Below are 25,429 nucleotides of genomic sequence, written 5' to 3' on the forward strand. Positions count from 1 at the left end.
AATTAAATTGAGCGTTGAAATTCTTATCAAAAGGACCGTCATAAATTCTTTTATAAATTCCCCTACTTATCAAAAGAAGGGCTCGTCATAAACTTTAAAAAAGCTTAGAAGCAAATATTCGACTCACCATTTCCTTGATCGTTGTCTTACATTTTAGTGCTAGCCCCTCAAAATCTCTATCGAAAGACATATTTTCTTTGATATGTTTAATCTCTTTCTTAAACTTGGGCAACTTAGTGTTAAAAGGACTTATTTCTCGCCCCTTTTCACACATAATTGCTAGCCAGCACAGCCCAGCAAACACGTCATCCACACAATCTCTTTTCGCAAACCATTTTTCGACATGGTAAACCCACACAAACAATTGGGGTTGGGGGACATCACATATTGCATTAAACAAGGCATCCAAATGCTCAGACCCAGAATGAAGAATATCTAATCTAGCAAGCCATTTTGACAAATCGGAAGAGTGTTGACCAAAAGCTTTCAAAGCTAACCGATGAAATCTTGGAATAAAACCTTTGCCCTCTTTGAATGAACACTTTTTTGCGCACCTCAAATTAAAAGCTGTGTACGAATCAGATGTCCTTTGTATCAAGATGGCTAAGAACTCCTCCTCTTGAAGCCTTTTGAATGACTGTGAGTTGATGTTGGAACTCTTTCGAACATCTGCGCTTCCTTCAGTAAAAAGCGTGCAGCTACCTTCTACCACATGATAATATCTCACTTGGTCTATGCTATTTTCTGTAATGTTGTCCAGAACCAACAATACCCATCGGCCCTCCACTGCTCTATTGAAGAAATACAGTGCCTGTAGTTACATATAAAAATAATATGAGTTATACATCTCGCGCCATAATTTCTTGTAAACAGCAAAAGAGAATTCCATTCCTCCCGACAAAACGAAAATAAACAAAATTTCTCACCTTGTATTCTTCTGTTACCCATTCAACTTGCATACTACGGAATTGAGTGAGATGTCGAAGGGCAAGTTTTTGTCTAGCCAATCTATCGCCTCCAAAAGAATCCAGATGGCATATTTTACGATCAAAATTCTCCAGTTCAAACTTCCCCAAGTTATTATCGAAGAAAACCTTGGCAAGCTTGGTTTTCCACATTTTGACACGATACATTGGTGAGGATGTAAGTGAGACAGAGGTTTCCACTTTCATGCCTGCAACACAAGGCACTAGTTAGCAAAGTCTTCCGCTATATGTACGTCTTGTGTGTACTAACCATTTATAGTATTAAGAGTATTATTCGAATAGGTTATATGCACCAATATATATGGTTTTATAATACAAAAATAATTTTGAATAAATCATTGACAGAGTGCTCAAATATATTTTTTTAATAATGAACAAACTCTTTTTTTATTTGAATATGTATTTCATAGTTCAACTAAAAAACCAAGAGACTATAATTTGAAGATATTACTGGAACAATATATATTTTCTAATTAGTATAAAATAAACTACACAACTAGAATACCAAGGTCTAGTTTATAAGCAATATTAGTATGTCAAATTTATAGTTGATATGGTTCTATTTGATGTTATAATGTAGATCAAAATAGATTAACGGGTATTAAGCTTTCTAATTTTGTTAGGCATTTTCCAAACCAAGAATCAATTAACTATTTTACAAAGTTCACAAGTTATATAATAATGTATTTAACAAAATGTGAAGAATGTTTCTTTTCTTTGCAATCCCTTTCATAATAAGGAAGAAGTATAATGTTCATTATATTAAAAGATTAAAGAACATTTTTTTGCAAACATGAATTAGACTTTGAACTTATTAATCATATTTACTACTCAGGTGAATCAAAATGAATGCCATAAAATGTTCGATCACTATGGATATGCATGTTTACCCAAGTTTGTGACAATTTGAATGCCTTTCTACTACATGGCATCCCATGCTTCTATGTTGGGTGTATATTGTCATCTTGGTTGTCTCATATCTACCTTACTATTCATCAATAATTTTCCCATCATAAAATAAACCAAATAATACCTTCACACATTCACATGGGTTTGATCTTCATTGTTCTTCTTGCTTTTGATATGGTTGCTCTCAATTTTTTATGCTTGCATAAGAGCTCAATGTTGAATGGATGTGGTTATGATGATATAGCTTGATGTAGAATAATGTCAATTTGGCATAATGTAAGTATGCTCAAGCATTGCTATATGAAGAAGAGAGGGAGGAAGTCTCTTACATAGTAAACATCCTAAAAGCAAAGGGCTAAGATTAAAGGGTGGGTAGAGGAAATAATAAAATAAAGGAAGTGGTTAAGATAAACAAGGGAAAAAGCAACATGAATTAGTTAAGTAAATTAAAGAACTTATTTAATTAATAGAGGGGGGCACGTAAATTAAATAAAATAAAATATTTTATTAAAAAATTAGGATAGAAAAGGTTAAGTTAATTAATTAAATAAATAAATAATTATTGTAAATGTTTTTGGATTACATTGTGTAAGTTTTTTATTGCATCAACATTTTGGATCAAACTCAATGATCCATCATCAAGATGAGTTAAATAATAGAAAAAAAAGGGATGATTAAATAAATAAAAATGTTTATTTAATTAGGCTAGGACCATTTTAGGTGTCTGCATTGCTAACATCATTCAAGCAACATCAAGCCTTATTGAAGACATCAAGCCAAGGGTTTCATATCTAAGGTAATATTTGTCATTTCAAGCATTTGCATTGTTATTTCAGCATTTGTCATTCCTTACAGCATTTGTCATTTCTGAGGATAAGCTCTCTTTTCATCAACCATTATCATAGTGGAGGTAGGAATACTACAGGGAGTTTGACTTAAGCAAGCTACTATACAATACAACCATTTTTCCCTTTTTTTTTTTGTGTGTAGGCTCAAATCCAACAACAAAGTTTTACAGGTGCACAAAGAAAAGAGTGATAAATGATCCCAAATTTTGGACAAGCAAAAATGTCTGGATTAGGGCACCCTCCAAATATGTTTCACACTTTTTGGCTGAATTTTGGAGAGATAGACCTAAAAGGCCTTCTGATGGTGAATCTGCAATTTTTTGTGTGCATACACATCCTCAGACTAGGCTGCCCTCCAACTATGTCTAGCATTTTTTAGGCCCAATTTGAAACTATAGGTTCCTTTTTGTCTTCTCTTTCTAGATCTAAGCTAGTATGTTGCGTTTTTGTTCTATATCTCACTATGATTGGTAAAAGTTATCGATTTTATGTCATTTGGCCTAGATCTTAAACACACAATTCATAATCTCAAATCTATTGCAACAAAAGAACATTAATCCCAATGTTTCATCTCTCCTATTGTAACTGAATTTAATTCATATTCTAATAGAATTCCATAGAAATTTGAGATCTTGGTTTAAATTCCTAGACTAAGATCTCATTCCCCACTATTTCAATACATAATATGATATTTCTTAATATTTAAATTAAATTTTAATATTTTTTATTTTATAGTTCAAATTTAAATTTATGATTTTATGGTTTTATAATTTAAATTTAAATTTGTAAGAACAATCTGCGTAAATCCTTTTTCATATGTGAAAAATTTAAAGCTGGTTTTAAGAACTTGCCCGAGGCGGCACTTGAACGAGCAATGTCCTGTCCACCAAAATACACTCGCACTCTATCCAACCAACCATCATCTTCATTACCTCTGTACAGCGTTGAGTAAGCTAACACTCTGCTATCTACCAATCTCAGAGTAATAGGATTTTGGCTGTAACGCTTCGATTTTTTATCCCATTCATAGGGAGCTGTGACAGAGTAATACAGCTTCACTCCACGGAAATATTTCTTCACCAGCATTGTCTTACCCTGCATCCACTCCTCCAATTCTTCTGGGAAAGATACACCATTTAAATTTTCAAGGGTAACTTCTTTAAAGCAATCAAGACAAAATTCAAGATCGTCATCGATTTGACAACTGTCGGGATCAATTCCCTCATACAGAACCTCATCCTTACAATGCCAACTCACTTTGATTTCCTCTAATTGTGCGCACTTATCCATCTTTGAAAGTCCTTTCAAACTATCGTTGTAGAGCAGATAAAATAACCGTAATTGATGGCAGCCACTAAAATCAGGAGGATCTCGAACCTTACTGCAATTATATAAACTCAATTTCTTCAACTTCTTCAGTAATGAGAAATTGGGAAACCTTAATAAACATTTTAGCGTGAAAAAGTAGACATCCTCCAGCAGGACACAACATGTAAGATCCGGCGGCTCACTTATACCACATTTGCCGATTTTGAGCACGGTCAAATTTGATAGACTTCTGAAACTCGGAAGCTCTTTTACATTCCACATATTCCATAGTTGAAGGCTTTCGAGCCTGTAACAAGACTCTAAACGCTTGGGCGCTGATTCATTCCATGATGAAGTCTGCAACTCTAGTGTCTTTAAAGCACTCGGTAAATTCATATCTCGACATTGCCGCACTGCATTGCATTCGGAGAGAACAATTGTGGATAGTTTCTGACATCCAGCGAGGAGCGGTGAGGCTGTCATCTCGCAGCAACCGACGAGGACAATACTTTGAAGCTCCAAACAGTCTGTACAGTCGAGGGGACCCTTCACTTTATCACACATGTCAAATTCCACTTTCTCCAAATACGGCAAACCATTTAGCCTTGGGAACTCCAACAGGGATGGACAGCGAACATTAATCTCTCTTAAACGAAAACAAGGGGTAAGATCTCCCAGCTGATTGAGCCTCTGGCTGGTGATGTCGATCTCAAGATGTTGTAACCCAATGAGGCTGCTTAGCTTGGAAAGCTTTAACATTTTACCCAACCCACTTATCTGAAGCCACGCCAGGTTTCGCAAGTATTCCATCCCGTCAAGTGCTGACAGGACTTTGCAATCCTGTAATGTGATGCTTCTGAGACCCTCCATCTGGCCCAAGTCAAGCTTGTTCATATTCTGTACACCTACGAGCTGAAGCACCAACACATTTTCAAGAAACTTAGAGGCGATCTCGGAAGGACTTCGACGCAGGCATCCCTCCAACTTAACCAATTCAAACCCTGCATTGCCGTGTGGAATAAACCCACGTGTACTGTGTTCGTCGCCCTTCCAACACAGCCATCTCCCCATTTCTTTTGCTTTACTCTGAGCGAACTCAAAATATAGGTCGTGTATGCGAATTTCAGGTTCAGATTCTTCAATAAAAGCCTTCCTACATAAATCATTAACCTGAAACCACGGATAAATTAAATGTTCAACGATTTTCAATTAAAACAACCAAATCTCAAACTACAAAGGTTTAAAAGCGTATATTCAACTCACTGCTTCCACAATAAACTCGATCTCCTCGTTGCAACTCATTGCAAGCCACTCGAAAACATTGTGAAGAGACATATTGAGCGGTATATATATGGTGAGAAGCATGAATATGGTGCGGTATTTGGGCCCCATGTCATCAAAAGCTTTGTCCAGCACAGACAACACACCATCCAATCCATAACCGGATGGCTCCACCATGCCATCTATCTCAGCAACCCATTTTGACAAAGTTGAACCGTATTTACTGAAGAGATGGCCGCCAAAAGCTTTTAAGGCCAACGGATGAAATTTCCGACCTCTCCGACCAATGTCGCAACTGATCTCTTTGAATGAACATCTGTTTGCACACTTCAAAGCAAAAGTTCTGTCTTCTGCCCCCAACGTTGACTCTTCTGGAGACGTCCTTTCCAATAAGACGGCAATCGCGTCGTCCTCGTCAAGGCTTGGGACGCGCATGCATGACTGTGGGTCAATTTTGCAATGCTTTACTAGAACATCTAAGCTTCGTGCGCTCAAGAGGATGCAACTGTTTTCCCTGAAGACTGCTTTCACAAAATATCTCACTTCATCTATGCTTTCTTCTGTGATATTGTCGAGAACCAACAATACCCTCTGGCCGTTAATTCTTCTATGCAACTCAACTTGTGCCTGCAAGTTATATTAGTAAATGCAGAAGACTTACACATCTTGTTTAGAGCCATTTAAGGAAGAACGTCCTGTGAACAAGATTAAAAACATATGAAATTGCGCACCTGATCTTTTGTCAAGTCTTGGAGATACGATGGATGGCAGTGAATGAGATACTGCAGGGCAAGTTTTGTTCTTTCGAAAGAATCGCCTCTGGAAAATTCCAGATGGCATACTTTACCTTCGAAATCCTTCAATTTGTGGTTGCAGAAAGCCTTGCCAAGTGTAGTTTTCCCTTGGCCCGCTATTCCATACAATCCTGCAATAATGATTCCTTTTTCATTTGGTCGAACATCTCTCAAGAAATCTGCAACCTCCTGCAGCCAATAAATATATAAGCGTATGCATATATGTGTGACAGCACAACAAAAGCAAAAGGAGTTATAGAAAAGAAGGTGGCGAGTTGTTTTCACCTGACACATTCGTAGTTCTCCTTGCATGTAAGGCACATGATACCTTGGTGAGGCTGTTGGAAGTTTGCGCCAGATTTCTTTCACTATTTCAGCTCTGAACTCCACTTCATTGCCACCTTCGCCAAACTTCAACCCATTTACCCGCCCTATTGCTTTCAAATCTTGAGGCCATTTGACCCGTCTTTGATAGTCTATGCCAATCTCTTTCCACCTTTCGTTGAGTGTCGTAATTTGCTTAAGAGCCTCGGGTGAAATCATAAAGAACAGGGGTAAAATTTCGGGATGGCGATTTGCATCTCTAGCTTCCACTACAGTAGAAAGTTCAAGCATTGGCCACTTTGATTGCAGGAATTCCTTAGAAAGAAGGAAAACTGCTAGTCTGCATGTCTTAGCAGCTTCGAATATGAGAGGGGGGAAATCTTCCCCCAGTGGCAAACTTTGACGATCTTGATCAAAGAAGCAGGACACGCCTTGGTTTTTGAGGTCTCTGTACAGCTGCCTAACAAAATTTTTCTGCTTACCACTGTGACTGAGAAATACATCAAACTTCTGCCCGTTGTCACTGTTAATCGAAATAATGGTCAACATTTAAGGTCTGATTCGTTCGGCAGAGAAAGAGAACAACGTTCAAATAAAATGCATCTCACCTGCTCATTCGTTCGTTGGGTTGAGAGGCCACCATTCTGCGCAAAAATTTTAGTCAAGCTTCAGAATACTCCCTGCGGCTTGATGTCTTCAATTGAGTGGTCGAGGTCCTGATCCATTGGGAAGCAATCTGTAGTTATTTCATCACACGATACACAAGTAACCAAAGACTTTCGTAATTACAATATTTCCTCTATTAAGGATTTCAAAATAGCCTTGGAAAATAATTCATATATATAAAACGTTAAGGAGCCCATTTATCCAACCTTATAACTTAGATTGTTTTTAGTAAATTTTACCTTAATAAAACAACTGGTGAGAATGGTTAATACGATTTATGAGGATATTGATTTATTTAAATACGAGAGGTTCAAAGGGAGCATTTAAAACATCTTCAAAACATTTATAACGGATAAATCATATTACTATTAATTAATAAATTAGTTTAGATATATTAGTTAAGGTAACAAATAATTAAATGTAATTTCATTTTAAAAATTAAATAAATTTATTATAATATTTAATTATTTTTTAAAATGTTAAAATAAAATTGCAGATGTCATTAATTAGTCCAAGGGGTTGAGCTTAACTGGTTAAAATATTGGGTTCTCACTGTGGAGACCCAAGTTCAATTCCTAATAGAGACATCTCAAGTGAAATTCTAAGTTGTGACTCTTGGCCTTCCATAAGATGGGGAGTCTCCACTCGTTCATAGCTCTCTCAAAAAAAAAAAAAAGATGTCATTAATTTTTTTTTTTTATATTGAACAATGAAAGATGTAATTAATTAATTATTGATCTAGATATCTATCTCAATAATATCAATTTTAAAAAATGTTTGAAGATATTATTTGAATTATATTATTTAATTAAAAATTATGTTAGAAAAATTTTATTTTAGTGGATAAATATCTAAAATACATTTATTTAAAAACGTCTAATTACTTTATTTGTATTTATTTAAATTATTTCTATTTATTTATTAAAAAAATTGAACTATTTTTATACTTAGAAAATTTGTAAATTACATTATTTTAGTTAAAGAATTATTTTATTTAAAAGTTTTTTTTATTCTATTTTATTTTATTTACTTAAAAATTGTTTTATATTTTATTTTTGTTTTATATTTTATTTTTTATTTAAGAGTTTTATTTTTATTTACTTAAGAATTATTTTATTTCAGAGCTCTTTAATTCTATTTTATTATTATATTTTTTTAAGAATTGTTTTATATTGGATTTTTATTTAAGAGTTTGATTTCTTTAGTTAATTTATTTTATAATTTTAGATTTTTAAGCAAATGCTTCATCGAAATAGTTTATTTTTCATCATGGTCAGGACATGATGGTGCTTGATGCTTGACAGATTCAAAGGTGCTTATATTAAATATGTTACTTTATTTTTACTTGAAAAGTTATTTTTATTTACAAAATATTTATTTATTTTAACTATTTTAAATTATTTTATTTCATTTATTCATATTTGAAGAGCTATTTTTATTTAGTTAAGAGATTCTAATTTTATTTTAGAAACCTTTTTCTTGGATACATGAAAAATGACCTAGAGGGCCAACCTATTATTATAAAGAAAAATAAAAAGATTACATAGAGGCTACTTTAGAGTGGAGAGCTGAAATAACTTTTCCATTATATATCAACAAATAAGATTATTACCTTAGGTACATATAACTATGATCAAACAACATTATATGTGTGTCCAGCTACTAAAATCGAACAAATACAATGCAAAACCAAAAACATCCTACATAACCTCCCCATTGTCATCTTCACAATCCTCTGCCAAAAGGGTAAAAGACCAATATATATTAACAATATCGAGGAGATGATTGTAGTCATACACTTTAGGTGTTTAACACCAACCTTTGCTTCAATCCCCTAGGACTCATTGTAAGAATCAATAGTGAGGATGATGAATGGAACCCATGGGGCAACCACTACATTGTCGTGCATAAGCCAAGTGTCAACCCATAAGAGAACACACATTCCAACAACTATTATGTTCAAGATTGATTTCAAACCTAGTTAGAGAGGCAACCACAACCTGACTCAACTCTTTCATTTATGTAGCATGAATGAAGCACACATTAAACATTGCAATTATGTATTTACTTGATAAGGATGATCCATGATCATGAACTACTCCCCAGGAGTTATTTTAATCATTTATCTATGATAATCATTGTGATATTTTTCAAAATATTTTTGAGCCTCAAATTTTAAATTCCCCCAATAAAAAAAAATTATTTTTCAAAACATTTATGTTGGTATCCATTCTAGAAAGTGTCTACGAAAGCCAACAATGTAAGTATAAAACCAATTATATAGACCATGAAACCTACTAGGGGCCTTGTCATGCCATAATGAATAAAGACTCTCATGGTACATTGAGTAAGGCAAGAAACTAAAATTTCCCATGCTCAAAGTCCATCCATTCTATTTTATTGTTAATAAATAATCAATTCTAAACTAAATGTTAATGTGAAGCTATCATCTTAGGATATATAGGGTGACAAATTTTCCAACATCTCAAAAAGGAGGTACTATATGAGTTAACAAAGGGATCAAGGGTATATGCACCAATATGGTGAACGATTTAGTGGCCACTAGCACAAAAAAAAAAGCCTAAAAAGGACAAAATGCGTACGTGTTTCTGATAAATTCAAAACCCACGTGTGTTAAGGCTCAAAAACTATGAGCCAAAATGCATACGTTTTGTTTGGATTAAAGTGCAAAAATGTTACTTCAAATTAAAACATGTACATGATTTTATGAGGGCAAAACATGAATGCATTTTGTAACTAGTACACGTGTTTTGCTGACATAAAGCTAGAAAAGGAACATGCCCCTGGTCGAGTTTTTAGTTCTAGAAAGCACAAACACATTTTGAATGGTAATGTCTTTGGCCTTCCCTTAGTAAGTATAAGTTTGTTTTTCTCTTTGCGCTTTGTCTTATACTTTAAGTTATATTTATGTATATGTTGCAAGGATGCTTGAGAATGGTTTCAGATCTCTAGAAGTCATAATGCATATTCTAGATTTTAGGAGATCTTATCATTTTTCAAATTTAATCGGATTTTAGTAATTAGTAGGCTCCTATCATCATTCTCTTGCTATCTCTCTATCTCACGCTCTTTCTCCCCCAAGCTCTAGACCAATTTGTTTTCCTATCTCTCTCCTCCTTCTCTACCTTTCTCTATCTTAGTCTCTCCTCTCTCCCAAGCTCTAGATCTTATAATTTCTTAGACTTGGTCAAATATCAATAATCATTAAGCTCCTATTATCATTTTGCCTCTATCTCTATTTCGCTCTATGTCTCCCTCTATCTCTAGACCTATCTATCTTCCTACCACTCTCCCTCTCCCCCTCATCTCTCTATCTCACTCCCCTCTCTAAGCCTATCTCTTTCACCCTTCTACTCTATATCTCCCCTCTCTTGTCTACCTACCTCACACACATTCTCTCCTCTCTCTCACCTCTCCATCCCCCTCCCCACCTCTCTCTCTCCCCTTCCCTGTCATTTCTATCTCCTCTCTCCCTCTCCCTACATACCTCCCCTCACTCCCTCCCTACCTATACTTCTATACATGCCTCTCCCTCCCTCTCTATGTCCCCCTTTCTCTTTGTTCCACCCTCCCATGCTCCCTCTCTACTAATCTCACCCTCACCCTTTCGCTCTATACTTACCTTTATCTCCCATCTCCCTCTATACATACCTCTACCTCCCTCCCTCCCTCCCTACATCTAATTATCTATATAAATCTCCATCTCTCCCTCTCTCTCACTCCCTCCCTCCCTCCTTCCACCTATTTATCTTTATCTCACTCCCTTTGTCTCCCTCGATCTTTATACCTATCTCTCTCCCTATCACTCTCCCCTCTCTCTACCTCCCTCTATATCACTCTCTCCTCTCCACCCCAAAATCTAGACCTCTCTCTCTCTATTTCACTGCATAGCTCTCCTTCCCTCCTCTCTCTCCCCTTCTATCTCTACTTATATCTATCTTCCCTCTACCTCTCTATACATACCACTACCTTTGTCCCTACCTACCTCTATTTCTCTAAAAAATATCCCTCCCACCCTCTCTCTTTATACCTGCATCCATCCCTCCTTCCCTCTCTCTACCTTTTTTATTTATTCATCTCTACTCTCTATCTCCCCTCTCCCCTCTCCCTTTCTCTATTTATCTCCTCCCTCTCTATCTATCCATCTTTCTTCCCTCATACTTTATTTATCTCCCCTAGCACACTCTCTCTCTCTCTCTCTCTCTCTCTCTCTCATCAATAAAGAGGAACAAAGGGAGAAAGGTAAAGAGGTGAGATACCCAGTGGGAGAGAAAGAGAGATGTGTGTAATGAGATAGGGAGAGAGAGGTAGAGAAGAAGGGACGAAGAGACTTGGAGAGGGGAGAGATAAATAAGTGATAAAGAGAAGAGGGGGAGGGGAAAGGGGACAATCGATACAGAGGGATGGAGGGAGAGAGGTAGAGAGGTGACAGATCTAAAGGAGGATAGAGTGATGTGTGTGTGTGTGTGTGTGTGTGTGTGTGTGTGTGTGTGAGAGAGAGAGAGAGAGAGATGGAAGGAGGGGTAGAGGTAAAGAGGGGAGATAGAAGTAGATAGAGTAGCACACATAAAAACTCAAATACTTGAATTATGAAGGGCAATTTAATGACTATTTATGTATTTCTTCCTACATAAATAATCATTGGGTTGCCCTTCATAATTTAAGTAGATTTTTTGTGTCCTACTCTATTTCCTTCTATCTCCCTTCTTTCTCTCTCTCTCCCTCTTTACTTCTCTACCTATCCCTCTACGTCTCATTATAAACATTTCTCACTACTCTCTCTCTCACCTCTCTTTATCTCCCTCTAGGTCTCTCACCTCTCTACCTCTCTCCCTATGTCCCTCTCTATCAATTCTCCCCTTTCCCCCTTCCTCTCTTCTCTCTCTCACCTCTCTATATCTCTCCCCTCACCAAGTCTCTTCCTCCCTCCCCCTTTACCTCTCTACTCTCCCTCCTTATCTCATTACACACATTTCTCACTCCCCTCTATATGGGTAAAAGTGTACTTTTGTGTCACACTTTTATAAAAGAAGTGGCCAACACTACTAAAACTATTTAACTTCGACCGCATAAAAATAACATTTTTAAATTATATTTCAAAATAATGTAAATTGATCAAATATAGAAATATTAATGAAATTTATGTTTGTTATTTTTTTAAAAAAAAAATTTAAAAAATTGACATTTGTTTTATATATTCAAAGAAAAAAAATTTCTTGTTGAAAAACGCTAAAAATCAAGGGTTCTAGTCAGCATCACCAAACAAAATGAAAAGGAACTTATTTTTGTTGATTTTACTTTTCCAAATAGAGGACATATATATGCAGTGTTAAATAAATAAATTTTGGTGTTTATTTCTGTCATAATAATATTTTAAAGTCCAACATAACTGAATTTGGTAGTTTTCATTCGATGTCACCTTTTGTCTACAAATTTACGATTATCAAAAAAAAATTATACCTTTTTGAAAAAGATTCTCTCATCTAGTGAAAAATATAATATTTAATTTTTTTAATATCATTTAATATTATTTTTTCTAATTTCTAATCAGCTTCTTTTTTAACTTAAAAAACCTACTCGCAATGTTTAATTAATAAAAAATATTAAAATTAATAAAAATACTAAAAAAATTATATGTCTAGATTCGTGACTTTGAGCTCTACAAAATGGTATTTTTTTATTTTTGTAAAAAAGTATTCTTCCTGAAGAAAAATTGAGCAGAAGTGAAAAGTTTTAAAAATAAAGACAAAATAGGTGATTTGGTTGCCACATAGGTGAGTCTGATAGGACTGAGTTCGGCCAAACTATTTTGAATTTTTTTTTTAATTTCTAAGCTCAAGCACTCACAAAAAGTGTCTAAATGGCGCCAAGAGTTCGGTCGAATTCAATTTGGCCGAGCTCTTGGCACCATTTAGTGTAATGCTAGCGACATGAGGCACCATGTGGCAAGGTGGTAGTTCGGTCGAACTAATTCCAACCAGATTACCCCCAGTTAGCCCCAAGTGCGACACAACTTTATGCTTTTGCCCATATATCTCACCTCACTCTCTTTCCCCCTAGGTCTCTTAACTCTCTACCTCTCTCCCTTTGTCCCTCTTTATCAATTGGAACAAAGGAAAGGAGAGAAAGGTGAGATGTCAAGAGAGAGATAGAGAAATAAATATGGAAGGATGGAGGGAGAGGTATGTAGATAAATAGAATATGGGAGGAGTACAGGAGAGGTAGGTAGACAGAAATAAGTATAGAGAAAAGGAGAGAGAGAGGGAGAGAGAGATAGAGAGGTGACAACGACAACTTTGAGAGATAGAGGGAGGGATAGAAATAGAGGTCTTGTAGAAAGGGAGATATATATAGAGAAAGAGAGAGGGAGAGGGGAGATTGAGATAAGTTGCGAGGGGGGAAATAGATAAAAAGAGGTAAAGATGGAAGGAGAGAGATGCAGGGGTGAGATAGACATAAATAAAGGGGAGAGTTAGAGTGAGAGAGGGAAAGAGAGGGAGGGTAGATAGAGAAAAGTAATTAGAGACAGAGAAAAAATATAGAGTGGGAAGGAGAGAGAGAGAGAGAGGGGGGGGGGCGGGGGAAAGGGGGGAAGGGGGGGCGAGAGTTAAGGAGGTAGAGAGTTAGGAGAGATAAAAGTAGAGAGGTATGGAAAGAGAGGTAGGTAGCATGATGGAGAGGAAAGATAAAGAGAGTAAGAGGGAAGATAGAGAGAGAGAGAGAGAGAGAGAGAGAGAGAGAGAGAAGAGAAGAGAAGAGATACATAAAGGGAGAGGGGGATAGAGTAGAGATGGATGCATAAGTAGAGAGGTTGAGAGAAGGAAGGAGGGAGGGATGTAAGTGTAAAGAAAAGAGAGGGAGATTTATTGAGAGAAATAGAGGTAGGTAGGGAAGGAGGGAGAAGTATGTATAGAGGAAGAGGGGAGATAGATATTAGTAGAGATAGAAGAGGAGAGAGAAGAGGGAAGGTGGGAAGGAGAGCTATGTAGAAAAGTAAAGGAAGGAGGTGAGAGGGAGGTATGTAGAGAGAGATAGAGAGAGAGGTCTAGAACTTGGGATGGAAAGGAGAGAGTGAGATAGAGTGAGGTAGAGAGAGGACAGAGGAAGAATGATAGGTATAAATCTTGGGGGAGACAAAGAGAGTGAGATAAAGAGAAATAGAGAGGGAAGGAGGAAGGAAGGGAGTAAGAGAGAGGGAGAGAGAGGGAGATGGGAGATAAAAGTATAGAGGGAAAGAGAGAGAGAGAGAGAGAGAGAGAGAGAGAGAGAGAGAGAGAGAGAGGGGAGATACATAGTAGAAGGATGAGACATATAGGTTTAGAGCTTACAGAGAGCAACGAGTGAGATAGAAAGATGAGGGAGAGAGATGGAGAGGAAGAGTGATACGAAAACAGATAGGTCTAGAGATCAAGGGAGACAAAAGAGTGAAATAGAGATCGAGAGACGATGATAATATGAATTTAGTGATTATTGAAATTTGACTAAGTCTAGGAAATTATAAGATCTAGAGCTTGGGGAGAGCAGAGAAAGTGAAATAAACAAAGGTAGAGAGGGAGAAGGAGAGAGATAGGAAAACAAATAGGTATGGAGCTTGGGGGATACAAAGATCATAAGATACAGAGATAGCAAGAGAATGATGATAGGAGCCTACTGATTACTGAAATTTGACTGTCTAAGAAGTTATTAGATCTCTTAAAGTATAGAATCTGCATTACGACTCCTAGAGATCTGAAACCATTCTCAAACATCCTAGCAATAAATACATAAAATATAACATTCAAGTAATTTACTTGAATGTTATATTTTATACATATATCCTGATGAAACAAAACTAAGGGAAGGCCAAAAAAATTAGCATTAAAAATGTGTTCATACTTTCTGGAACTAAAAACCCAACTACGAGCATGGTTTTTTCTAGCTAATGTGCATGTTTTGCTTGTTACAAAAAGCATGCATATTTTAGGAGCTTTGTTTCCCTCTTTTTTATGTGTTTTCTTCTTCCAATCTAGTTTCTCATCCTTCACATCATCAAGTTTACACGTTATCAAGAGGGTATATGTAAAAAAAAAAAAAAAAAATTGCACGTATTTTAAGCTTTAAAACCATATAATTTTTTTAGATTTGAAAAATATTAATATATTAATTTTTAGTTTCTTTTGCCGATGTTTCCATAGTTCTCAGAGACGTGTACCATTTTTTTAAATAACATTTGACCTATTTGTCCAAATTTGAAATAAATTATATATTATTGTTTTACACTTCATTCTTTACACTCGAATATTTTTTATTATTGTGGTGCAAGTTATGTAAGCCGCACAAACAAGTATATAATTTTAAAGATGCTTCCACTTTAAAAAAATCATTAAAAAAAATTCTTAACAAAAAAATACACAACTTTTAGTACTCACTCTTTACTATCTTTCTACCAACGGGTTTTTCAAAATACTAAATGCAACGATAGATTTTTTGACATGCACACCAAACACTATGTTATGTTTTGCTTGAAAAAAATAGGAACACTTTTGTGTGCAAGAAGGTTTTGACCCTCTTAATCTTATCCATTTTTTTAAAACTTTAGTAGTTTAGTTCAAAGAACTACAATTCTTGTCATTTGGTATCTTCAAATTTTGAATGCATTAGTCTCAAATTGCTCTTCTAAGTTCAAGTTTGGCTAATTTCAGAAAAAAATAAAATTGTTAAAAAAAGTGGCTACTTATACTCCCCTTTTTGTTCACCATTTTGGTGCACTTACCCTCAAATGAATCCCAAGACCTAATCGAACTAAGAATAATCTAGTACTCTTGTTGATTAAAAAAAAGGTTCAAAATTTTGTGGCCTAGACTAATAGATGTGATTTGTGATGAACTTGTATTTGCATCAACATATTATTTATCTTCTAAGAGGATGATCCTTTCATTTGATGGAATTGGTAATTACTGAGTCCTCTTTATTCTAGACTTTCTTGACACCATAAACTACATAAATTTGTAGGGAAAGTAGCAAGTCTTGTGCTTCTACTTCATCATTAGATCCACCTATAATTTATTGAAAGTTACACCAACTAGCCTATCGTTGAGATCTAAACTCCAACAACCTATGTGCCAAATCCCCTTTCTAAATTTAGCAACAATTTACTATTTATAGTGAGCAGCGCTATATAAAAATAGTCAATCAAGACCTACAAATAAACCGAGAAAGTCTAATTACCAAAAGTAATTATTCAAATTTGAATTAATGGCAATTAATTTTAATTGTTGCTAAAATCAAAAAGGGGGCATGAGCTTGGAAATGACAACTTTGGTTTTTTACTAACAAGTTTATGAAGTGAAAATAGAAAGTATTAAATAAGTAGATTCTATCAATAGCTCAGATAGAATGTTAAGAGTTGGTGAAGAAAGGACCAGTGAATGTTTCAAATTTGAAATTTAAATACTTTCCCTCCTAGGCATCGATTTAGGCACCCAAAATTGTGTTTGAACATGTTTCTATTTATCTAACTTGAGTTTACAACTCTCATTCATTTTATCTCATAATTTTCAGCAAGTGAAAGTTGTTTTCCTTTAGAGATTGGTAAACCAAACAAGGTGAAATATCTAGGGCTAATAAACTTGAGAGATTGAGGCTCAAGGGCAATGGGTCTAAGTGTCTCTAAAGGCAATCTCACCGAAAGATTGTATATGTGCAGAAGAGCTTTCTACCTATGTTTTCATAAGGCATTTGTAGGTGTTTATAGGAGTTTATCATGCTTAGAGTGGAAAATTAATTTCAATTTTGTGTTGTTCTTGGAAGCATATTTTGCTATTCTTATGCTATTGTGGAAGCTTTATTTCATATGTATTTATGTTATAAACATTTATCTAGAGTTTGGAGTGTTTATTTGAAACTTGTGTTGATTTCCTTAGCATTTGAGCCCCTATTTTGAGAGATCTTTGTGATGTATTTTGCAACAAGGTATTATGATTGTTATCTAATGTATTTAGCAACAATAATGATGTCAATAATAGTAATAGAGAATATGTTTGTTTCATTAAGTGGTATTTTGGTAAAATTCCCATCATACACAATTCCAAAAAATGTTCATATTAGCAAATTTGAAGTAGAAATTAGATAAACTATGAAATCTGACTTAATTTTGCAACAAAAAGGATTATTATAGTGATATCAAAGCAGTGATCCTTTCAGCCTAAGGGTTTCAAATATGCAGCCCACTAACTCTAATTCTTTTCTTGAAGGAGGTTATTTCACACACTCATTCCTCCAACCCCATGGAAGAACTGGTAGTAGAGTTGGCTATCTTGAGAGCTACATATGACAAATTGGATGAGAGATTCAAGAATTCAATCCATTTTGATGACTTCCTTTTCACATGCAAGGTATGTTGACAATAAGAGTTTATGAACTACATTAAAGTCCAAGTGAGAAAGGGCCTATGGAAAATTTAAAATAGGTTTCAAAAGTAAGGGAGCAAGAAGAACAAGTGAAGATTGGTTCAAGGGACTTCACAATGCAAATCCATGAAGTTGGGGATATGGATGAAGAAAAGGACCAAACGTCAGCTTTAGGTCCAATCTCAAGATTATCAGGTGATGTTTCTAAGGTTAATAAATTTCATGATGCTACTTGTGTATTTGCAAATGAAGGGAGCAATTATGATGATATTTTAAGTTTTAAGCACAATGCATGCATGCACGATGGCACTAATGATTTTTATGAAGATCGTGCAACAAAATTTGATTTGCCATTTGATGTGATTGATGATCCACATCTTGTTGTAGAGAATTTTCTAGTTGAGCTTTTTCCCCAATAGGGATAAGTGATTTGGGATAGCTATGGAATTTATATTGATAATTATGAAAAAATGTATGATTTTGGTGTTCATCTTTGTAGTAGTTATAAAAGATGAGAATTAAGATTTTTTTTATTATTCTTGAAAGTTATAGCAGCTTGAAATGGAAAAGTGAATACACAAATATCATAGCTTCTGAAGGGTGAAAATTAAATCCTATGCATCTCTTATTAAGTTTTAAAACCTTAAATCACAATTTTAAGATACAAAAATATCAAAAGATTTCTATTGGTCTGAACTTAATCCGATCTAATTTTACAAAGATTGCTTACAATATTCTGATAAAATAATAAAAATAAATATTTTTTTAATTAAATTCAACAAAAATAAAACAAAGCATAGTAAAATTGAACGACCAACTTTATGTTCAATGATATATAAAACTAGTATCCGCAAGCTTATGTAATACCCTCCCAAAAATGTGAGTTGAAACTTACAAATTTTCTCAATTAACAGTTGATTTGGATGATTGCTATAATACAACATTTCAATATTTCTTGTACTAAGTTTTGCATGGTTATGCCTTCTTTAAAGAAGGGAATTAGGAGAAATTCTTACATAAAAATTTCAAAACACTAACTATTTTTAAAAAAGCTTATTTGGCAAGTCCCTTACTTGCCACGTCAGCATGCTTTTTAAAAGACCCAAAAAAAACTAGACCAATAGTTGTGCATCATGTCATATTTTATTGGTGTGTTGATATGAGATCGCATAATTTATTGTTTTTTAAATATTAAAAATATGTTTCATTTATTTATGGATACTCATCATCAACACTAACAACTTTAAAATCACAACAATATTAGACATTAACTCAACAAATACTATAACAATTATTAAAAAATGTTTGACTACTAAATTTCAAATAATTTCACTTTATTCCGAATAATGAAGTCTGTATTGTAAATAGTGAAGTCTGTATCTTAGTTTAGCCTGCTTAAAGCATAAACAATGACACATCGATGCTCCAGTTGTCAAACCAATACCAAACAAGAAGGATTTATATATTCGTTTTTTTTTTTAATTTCTGGATTATTTCAACATTTTGAATCACATGGGTGATCCATGATCAGGGTTTATATTCATGGATTATAGGTTTTCATTGTATGAATAAAAAATAAGGCGAGAGAGAAAACATCAGTGAGTGCCCAGAGGAATAAACAAGGTACTAAAGGACCTTCCCTGCTCTAGATATTTTGGATCTGAAGGAATCATCTGTTTTGGCCAGAAATGTGGCCAAGGGAAGATGGTTTGTGTTGTTTGCATGTCTTCTGATCATGACCGTGTCAGGAGGTACTTACATATTTGGTATATATTCAGAAGCAATGAAAACAGTCCTAGAATATGATCAGGAAACTCTGACCACAGTGGTATTTTTCAAAGATCTGGGAGGGAATGTTGGAATTCCAGCTGGTCTGATCAAAGAGATCACTCCAACATGGATAGTTCTGGGCTTAGGAGCCCTTATAAACATCTTTGGTTATATGATGATCAGGTTGTCTATGACCCAAAGGATTGCTAAGCCTAAGAAATGGCAGATGTATTTATACATGTTTTTAGGAGCCAATTCTCAGACTTTTTTCAACACAGGGGTTGTGCTTAACTGTGTCAATAATTTCCCCCAGAGCAGGGGAACTGTGCTGGGAATTCTTAAAGGATATATTGGGCTCTGTGGAGCCATCTTCACTCAACTATACCATACAATTTATGTTCAGAACGACAAAGGCATGATTCTGCTACTGGGTGTGGTGCCCTCTGGTGTGGTCGTGGTTGTCATGTTAATAGTGGTTGTCATGTTAATTCAAGAAACAGGCCACGATGCTGCAATATTACAAGATGAAGATACTATCCAAATTGAAAAACATAGTAGTCAGGAAGCTGATTCTGATACCACGGCAAGGCTGAGCATGCAACCACTAGTATAGAGGCAGAATCTGAATCAGCAGAAGTATTTCTGATCGAGAAGTAGTTGGATGATGTAGTGGAGAATCCCATGGTGGGTTCGTGCATGGGCAGAGGGAAACACGCAAACTCAGTCATGGTGGATCTGTTGAGTCGATGGGGTACTCCCCTCGAGACAGCCCTGGCTGTTCTAGATCTCCTCTAATGTTTGCACCTCAGGTTTGGGAATTAAAACCCTTTTACTGCTTTTGCTTTAAAACTTGCTAGCGCAGAGACAACTGAAGCATCGTGATCGATCTGGGAAATAGGAAATAGAAGAATCGTGGGAAATATATTTTCCACTGTCCGTAGAGGAAACTGTATCCAAGATTTTTTGGTTTTGTTCATTTAGATTCCACTTTCCTGCCCTCTCAAGAAGAAATTAAATGAAGAACTTGAAGATTTTTTGGTCTCTAAGGTGTGTTTGGAAGGTTCGTAAAATAATTTCACTTCATAGCGTTTTGGTTTTTGCATCCTTGAATTATAAATGCCTTGAATTCACTTATTTATCTATTGCACGAGAGAATAATGAGGTTACTTGTATGCTGGTTCCGTCTCCAGAACAGGGCAGTGCGTGAAATAGGGTTTCAGGTTTAGGGGAAATCTGGAAATCAATATGATTAATACAAAAGAATGAATAGCATTACAGACACGCAATAAGGGCTTACTAGAAGTGAGATGTGCAGATCAAACAACTCCGTTGGTGGTGCGAATCATTCCAAACCCCGAAGCATCTGCATTCACCAGATATATAAATAATAATTGCATCAATCTGAGCATTCTGAGAAAACCAAACTACTTACAGAACAAAAATATGTTAAAAATTCAAACAATAAAAGAAAACTAACCAAATATTGTAATACCGCATTGAACGAGAACCCCAAATTTTTGCAGGTCACAATGTAAACTCCCAAAAGGATTTAATAAAGACGGTGAAATGTGGATAATGATTGAAAAAAAATAGGAAAAAACCAAGCAATCGTTTGCACAAAGAAGATTACCATGAATCCATGAAATCTCAGAAACGCCAGATGAATCCATGAAAACTCAGAAACCCCGAAAAACAAACGCAAAAAACAGATAATACATTTATCTCTTTATACATTTTAAAATTGTTATTTTTTAATATGGAGCGTAAAAATCGCCCATATCGGATGAAATTTGTTAGCCAATGATATTGCAGAAAATATAATTAAAAAATTATATTTTGTTAAAAATTTAACATCTATATTTTTTAAAAGATTAATATAGATTAAGATTAAAATTTATTTGAATAAAAAAAATGTGTACAATTTGATTTGTCAAAAAACTAATTATTAATCACTAGTTAAATACAGTCCCTTGCCAATAGTTCTATGCCTATGGCAGCAACTAAAAAGTACTTGCAGTCTCCTTACTAAAAAAAAATATTGCGACAAATTTGCAAATTATAGTGCTACAGCCAGAGACAACCAAAAAAAATTTGAAGTATTTCTACCTTCCGAGAATTCATCTAGTCAGCCATTTTTTAATGGACATCCCTACAAAATAATGTCCACGGATAGAAATGTATGCCAAAAACGGAAGCCTAGACAAGGCACGTGAACTGTTTTACAGAATGCCTAAAGAAATGATTGCAGGATATTCACAAAATGGATTTTTTGAAATGGTTTTAGAAACTTTCAAGCAAATGCAATTGGCAGGTGTTGAGCCATAATCCACAACCTTTGTCAGCATCATCCATGCCTGTGCCAAAGTAAGAGCTTGGGAAGAGGCCCGAGGGTCTGGTTAACCATCAAAGCATTGAGGATTACAACTACCCTGTTAAACGTGTGTGCAAAATGTAGAAGCATAGACAGGGCAGGTGAATTGTTTGATAGAATGCCTCAGAGATGTGGTCTCATAGACTGCAATAATAGCAGAATATGCACAAAATGGATTTGTTGAAAGGTCTAGAAATTTTCGAGCTAATGCAACCGGCAGGTGTAAAGGTAGACTTGACAACCTTCGTTAGCATCCTCCCTATCTCTGCTAAAATGGGAGTTTTGGAACAGGGTATGGCCATCTATCAAAGGATGATGGAAAAGGGATTTTGTCAGATGTTATAGATGCAATTGCCCTGTTAGACATGAATGCAAAATGTGGAACCATAGACAAGGCACGTGAATTGTTTGATATAAAACCTCAGAGAGATGAGGCCTCATTAAATGCAATGGTTGCAGGATATGCACAAAATGGATTTTTTGATAAGGCCTTAGAAACTTTCCAGCAAATGCAATTGGCAGTTGTAAAGCCAATTTCCATGACCTTTTCCAGACATGTATGCAAAATGTGGAAGCATAGATAAGACACGTGAACAATATGATAGAATGCCTCAAAAGAAAAGTGATTTCATGGAATGCCATGCGTTCAGAATATGCACAAAATGGGAGCTTTGGAACAACGGATGGATATCCATCAAAGCGTATTGGAATGGGTATTTTTGTCAGATATTATAGTTGGAAATGTTCTGGTAGACGTGTATGCAAGATGTGAATGCATAGAGAAGTATGTGAACTATGCCAATGATACAGAAGCATCGACGTTCCCATAACCGTTGCCAGCATGCTGCCTTCGTGTGCCAAATGGTAAAATAGGGTATGAACATCTGTCAGAGGATAAGGGAAGAAGTCCATATATGCAAAATGTGGAATTAAAGACTCAACCGTTGCCAACATCCTTCCTAGGTGTTGAGCAAGGTCGAAAAATTGTAACTGTCACCATTCAAAGGTGCGTGTATAACTCTTAAGTGGCGGGTCGTGGAATCGGGGCAGAGGTTTTTGAAAATTCGGTGGTTGGGAGTTTTGTAACCGCAGAAATGTGAGGGTAGAAAATTCGTAGGCACGGAAAGAGAAGGGGGATCTGCGTACCAAAGATATAAAATTGCAGACTACAGAGTAAAAAGAGGGGAGGCTGCGAAGTAGTGAGGGCCTCGATGATGGAGGCATCGGCCAAAGCTGTAAGGAGTGTGCGGCTGAGTTGTGTGGGTGTAGCAGCGACCCAAGAAGAGGGGACTGCGTGATAAGGTGGTCAAGGCCTGCACAGGAGAGATAAGCATATTGCGCGTGGGACATAAAATGCGTAGGGAGAACAACAAGGGGCTGCGAAAAGCAAGAGGAGATGAGTGAGTAAAGAGTTGATGTCTGAATGGACATAGGTGTGATTTTGTCATTTGTATGAGCAGTTAAATGCTTTGTAATGAAGAGTATAGTTGCTTTGATTCTTGTCTGGTGAGGTACTAGACCGAGATAACGAATTGTTGTGCATAGTGAGGAGTTGGAAAAGTCCAAGCTGGTAATTAATTTGTTGCAGATGTAAAATTTCTTGTGAAGTAAATTTGAACAAAGTTGAGTAGTTTTGCTGCAGTCTTATGTTATTGGTATCTGAGTTGAGGGCAGTGATTTGCCTGGGTGAGTGTGTGCTTTTGGTAGCAAGGATCGTTTTGTCCCTGCTTCAGTCTCAAAGAAATGTGGTCTCATAAAAGGCCGAAGTGTTCTTCTTAACACTCTTTTTAACAGATTTTTTAAGGGAAGATGAACTATAATTTCTTAACATCAGGAAAAAACCAAAAGATACTTAAAAAATAGAACCCAGATATCCAATTGGCCCAAGTTGTAACCTCCTTTTCTGATCATGCTATCTTGACCTGGGCACATCCCTAACTAAATTGATGATTCCTAAATTGCCATACCCAAACAAACGAGGAGAGCAGAATAGAGAGAAGCAATTTCAGAAAGCAATCTAATCATGCTACTGTGGTATGTGCCTATTTCTGACTTCAATAAGTATCCTGAGTTGAAATAGAGGGGTTAAAATTTATTCAAAGTAGAACAAATACAAAGCAAGGGCCTCAAACAGCCCTGTCAAGATCCACTAAGTGATCTAACTGATGAGACAAATCTAGGGGTAATTGACCCTTATCCACAATATACCAATTATGCATGTGCTCAGAAGCCCATTTGGCGAGACAATCGGCAACACCATTCCACTCCCTAGGGATATGCGTGAAAGAAACAGAAACCAAAGAATCACACAAATGAAGAACCTGATTAACAACCAAACTCAACTACCAGCTAACATCCGAAGAATGTTGTCGAGTCAGCAAATTCACCACCACCTGAGAATCAGATTCACAAATGAGCCTACTCTAGCCAAGAGCACAAGCATGCTCCACAGCAAATAAAATGGCGAGAGCCTCCATCAAATTATTAGTGTGACAGCCTTTATAAATAGAAAAGAGAAACTGAACGCTCCCCAAGCTATCTCTACCAATGCCACCAATACCAGCAGGACCAAGGTTTCCCTGAGAAGAACCGTCCATGTTAATTTTTAGAATGCCCTGTTGAAGAGGACACCACCTCCCCACCCGATTTATCTTCCAAAGAGGGTGTCAACATCTATTCTCATGAGTTGGCGATGTGGAGGAGGAAGATGGAGCCGGTTGTAGTAACTAACATCACCTAGATCCACAATCTCAGACAAATCACATTTTGCAGAAATGGTTTCTCCCAAAGAGGAGAATTTTCCACCACAAGGGGTGGGTTCCCAGCAACACATCTTGAAAAATCTGACAATTCCTCTCCAACCATATATGCCAAATAATAAAAGAAGGGCCAAGAGATAAAAGCAACTTGAAGAAATGAGCTTTTGGTCGGGGCCGTCCTCCAACGTGCAAAAAACTCAGCCAAAGAATAGACATGCCCACAGGATTGGTTCCACAGTGTTGACGTGTATTTTGTACACAATCATACACAGAATAAAATACCGACAGGCATCTTATCCTCTCTTGAGAAAATAGTCTCTAACTGCTGAAGATCTGCGAAAAGGATCAGTTAGATGGACTCCAAGGTTCTTTTAGTGGGGTCTCCACGTGTGGACAAGCTTTTTAGTGGTATGATGTGATTTGCTGTTTCCTTCAAGGCTTCTTACGGATTCAAAAGTTCAAAGGTTTTACTAATCTAAAAAGAACTTTCAAAAAAAAAATGGAAAAAGGACAGGGTTTAAGGAAGTCTAATCTAGCCCTATGAACGACTTAGCATGAATGAGATTTGGCAAGACTCAACCAATTTCAATTTTGCCATAAGATAACAACTCAATTGAAATTAGTGCGATCTTCTAAGGTAATAATGGTATTCAATGCATCACAGACCGAGGACACTACTACGAAAGTACATCTCCTAGATGCGAAAATGCTTGAAGGTTAAGGACTCAAAACGTTTTCCAGTCGACCACGCAAGGCGTTCCTACAATCAGCAAGAAGCTAGTGGTTTGGATTGCGAATCCTACCAAATATCAAATCTCACACTTAGTCTTTCAAATTAACAAACTACTTCGATTGAGCGTGATTCAAGTACATCCAACAACCATGAAGATAACTTAAGAAATTTGCAACAAAACACCATAACTTCAATATTTTATTGATTTCCAAGTCATCATATACAACAATTGCTTGAACTTCTCTCTTCAAGACTCAATCTTGCTATAAAA

General features: G+C 35.9%; 1 protein-coding gene across 2 annotated transcripts in view; it reads right to left on the bottom strand.

Moving 5' to 3' along the window:
- LOC131030145 (uncharacterized) overlaps positions 1 to 25,429 on the bottom strand; it is a 46,269-nt gene that overhangs the window by 173 nt on the left and 20,667 nt on the right. Inside the window, exons 2-9 of one of the 2 annotated variants that reach the window (XM_059210954.1) lie at positions 20,593 to 20,658; positions 7,059 to 7,166; positions 6,412 to 6,973; positions 6,064 to 6,315; positions 5,315 to 5,959; positions 3,595 to 5,221; positions 927 to 1,174; positions 128 to 811 (exon numbers count right to left, since the gene is read on the bottom strand). In XM_059210954.1, the coding sequence (XP_059066937.1) occupies positions 128 to 811; positions 927 to 1,174; positions 3,595 to 5,221; positions 5,315 to 5,959; positions 6,064 to 6,315; positions 6,412 to 6,973; positions 7,059 to 7,093 (4,053 nt within the window). In that variant the 5' untranslated portion in view covers positions 7,094 to 7,166; positions 20,593 to 20,658. Of the gene's footprint in view, positions 1 to 127; positions 812 to 926; positions 1,175 to 3,594; positions 5,222 to 5,314; positions 5,960 to 6,063; positions 6,316 to 6,411; positions 6,974 to 7,058; positions 7,187 to 20,592; positions 20,659 to 25,429 lie in introns of both variants that reach the window. The other variant, XM_059210955.1, reaches the window with a different exon arrangement.

The sequence above is a fragment of the Cryptomeria japonica genome, chromosome 9 (genome assembly GCF_030272615.1).
Source record: "Cryptomeria japonica chromosome 9, Sugi_1.0, whole genome shotgun sequence".
NCBI lineage: Eukaryota > Viridiplantae > Streptophyta > Pinopsida > Cupressales > Cupressaceae > Cryptomeria > Cryptomeria japonica.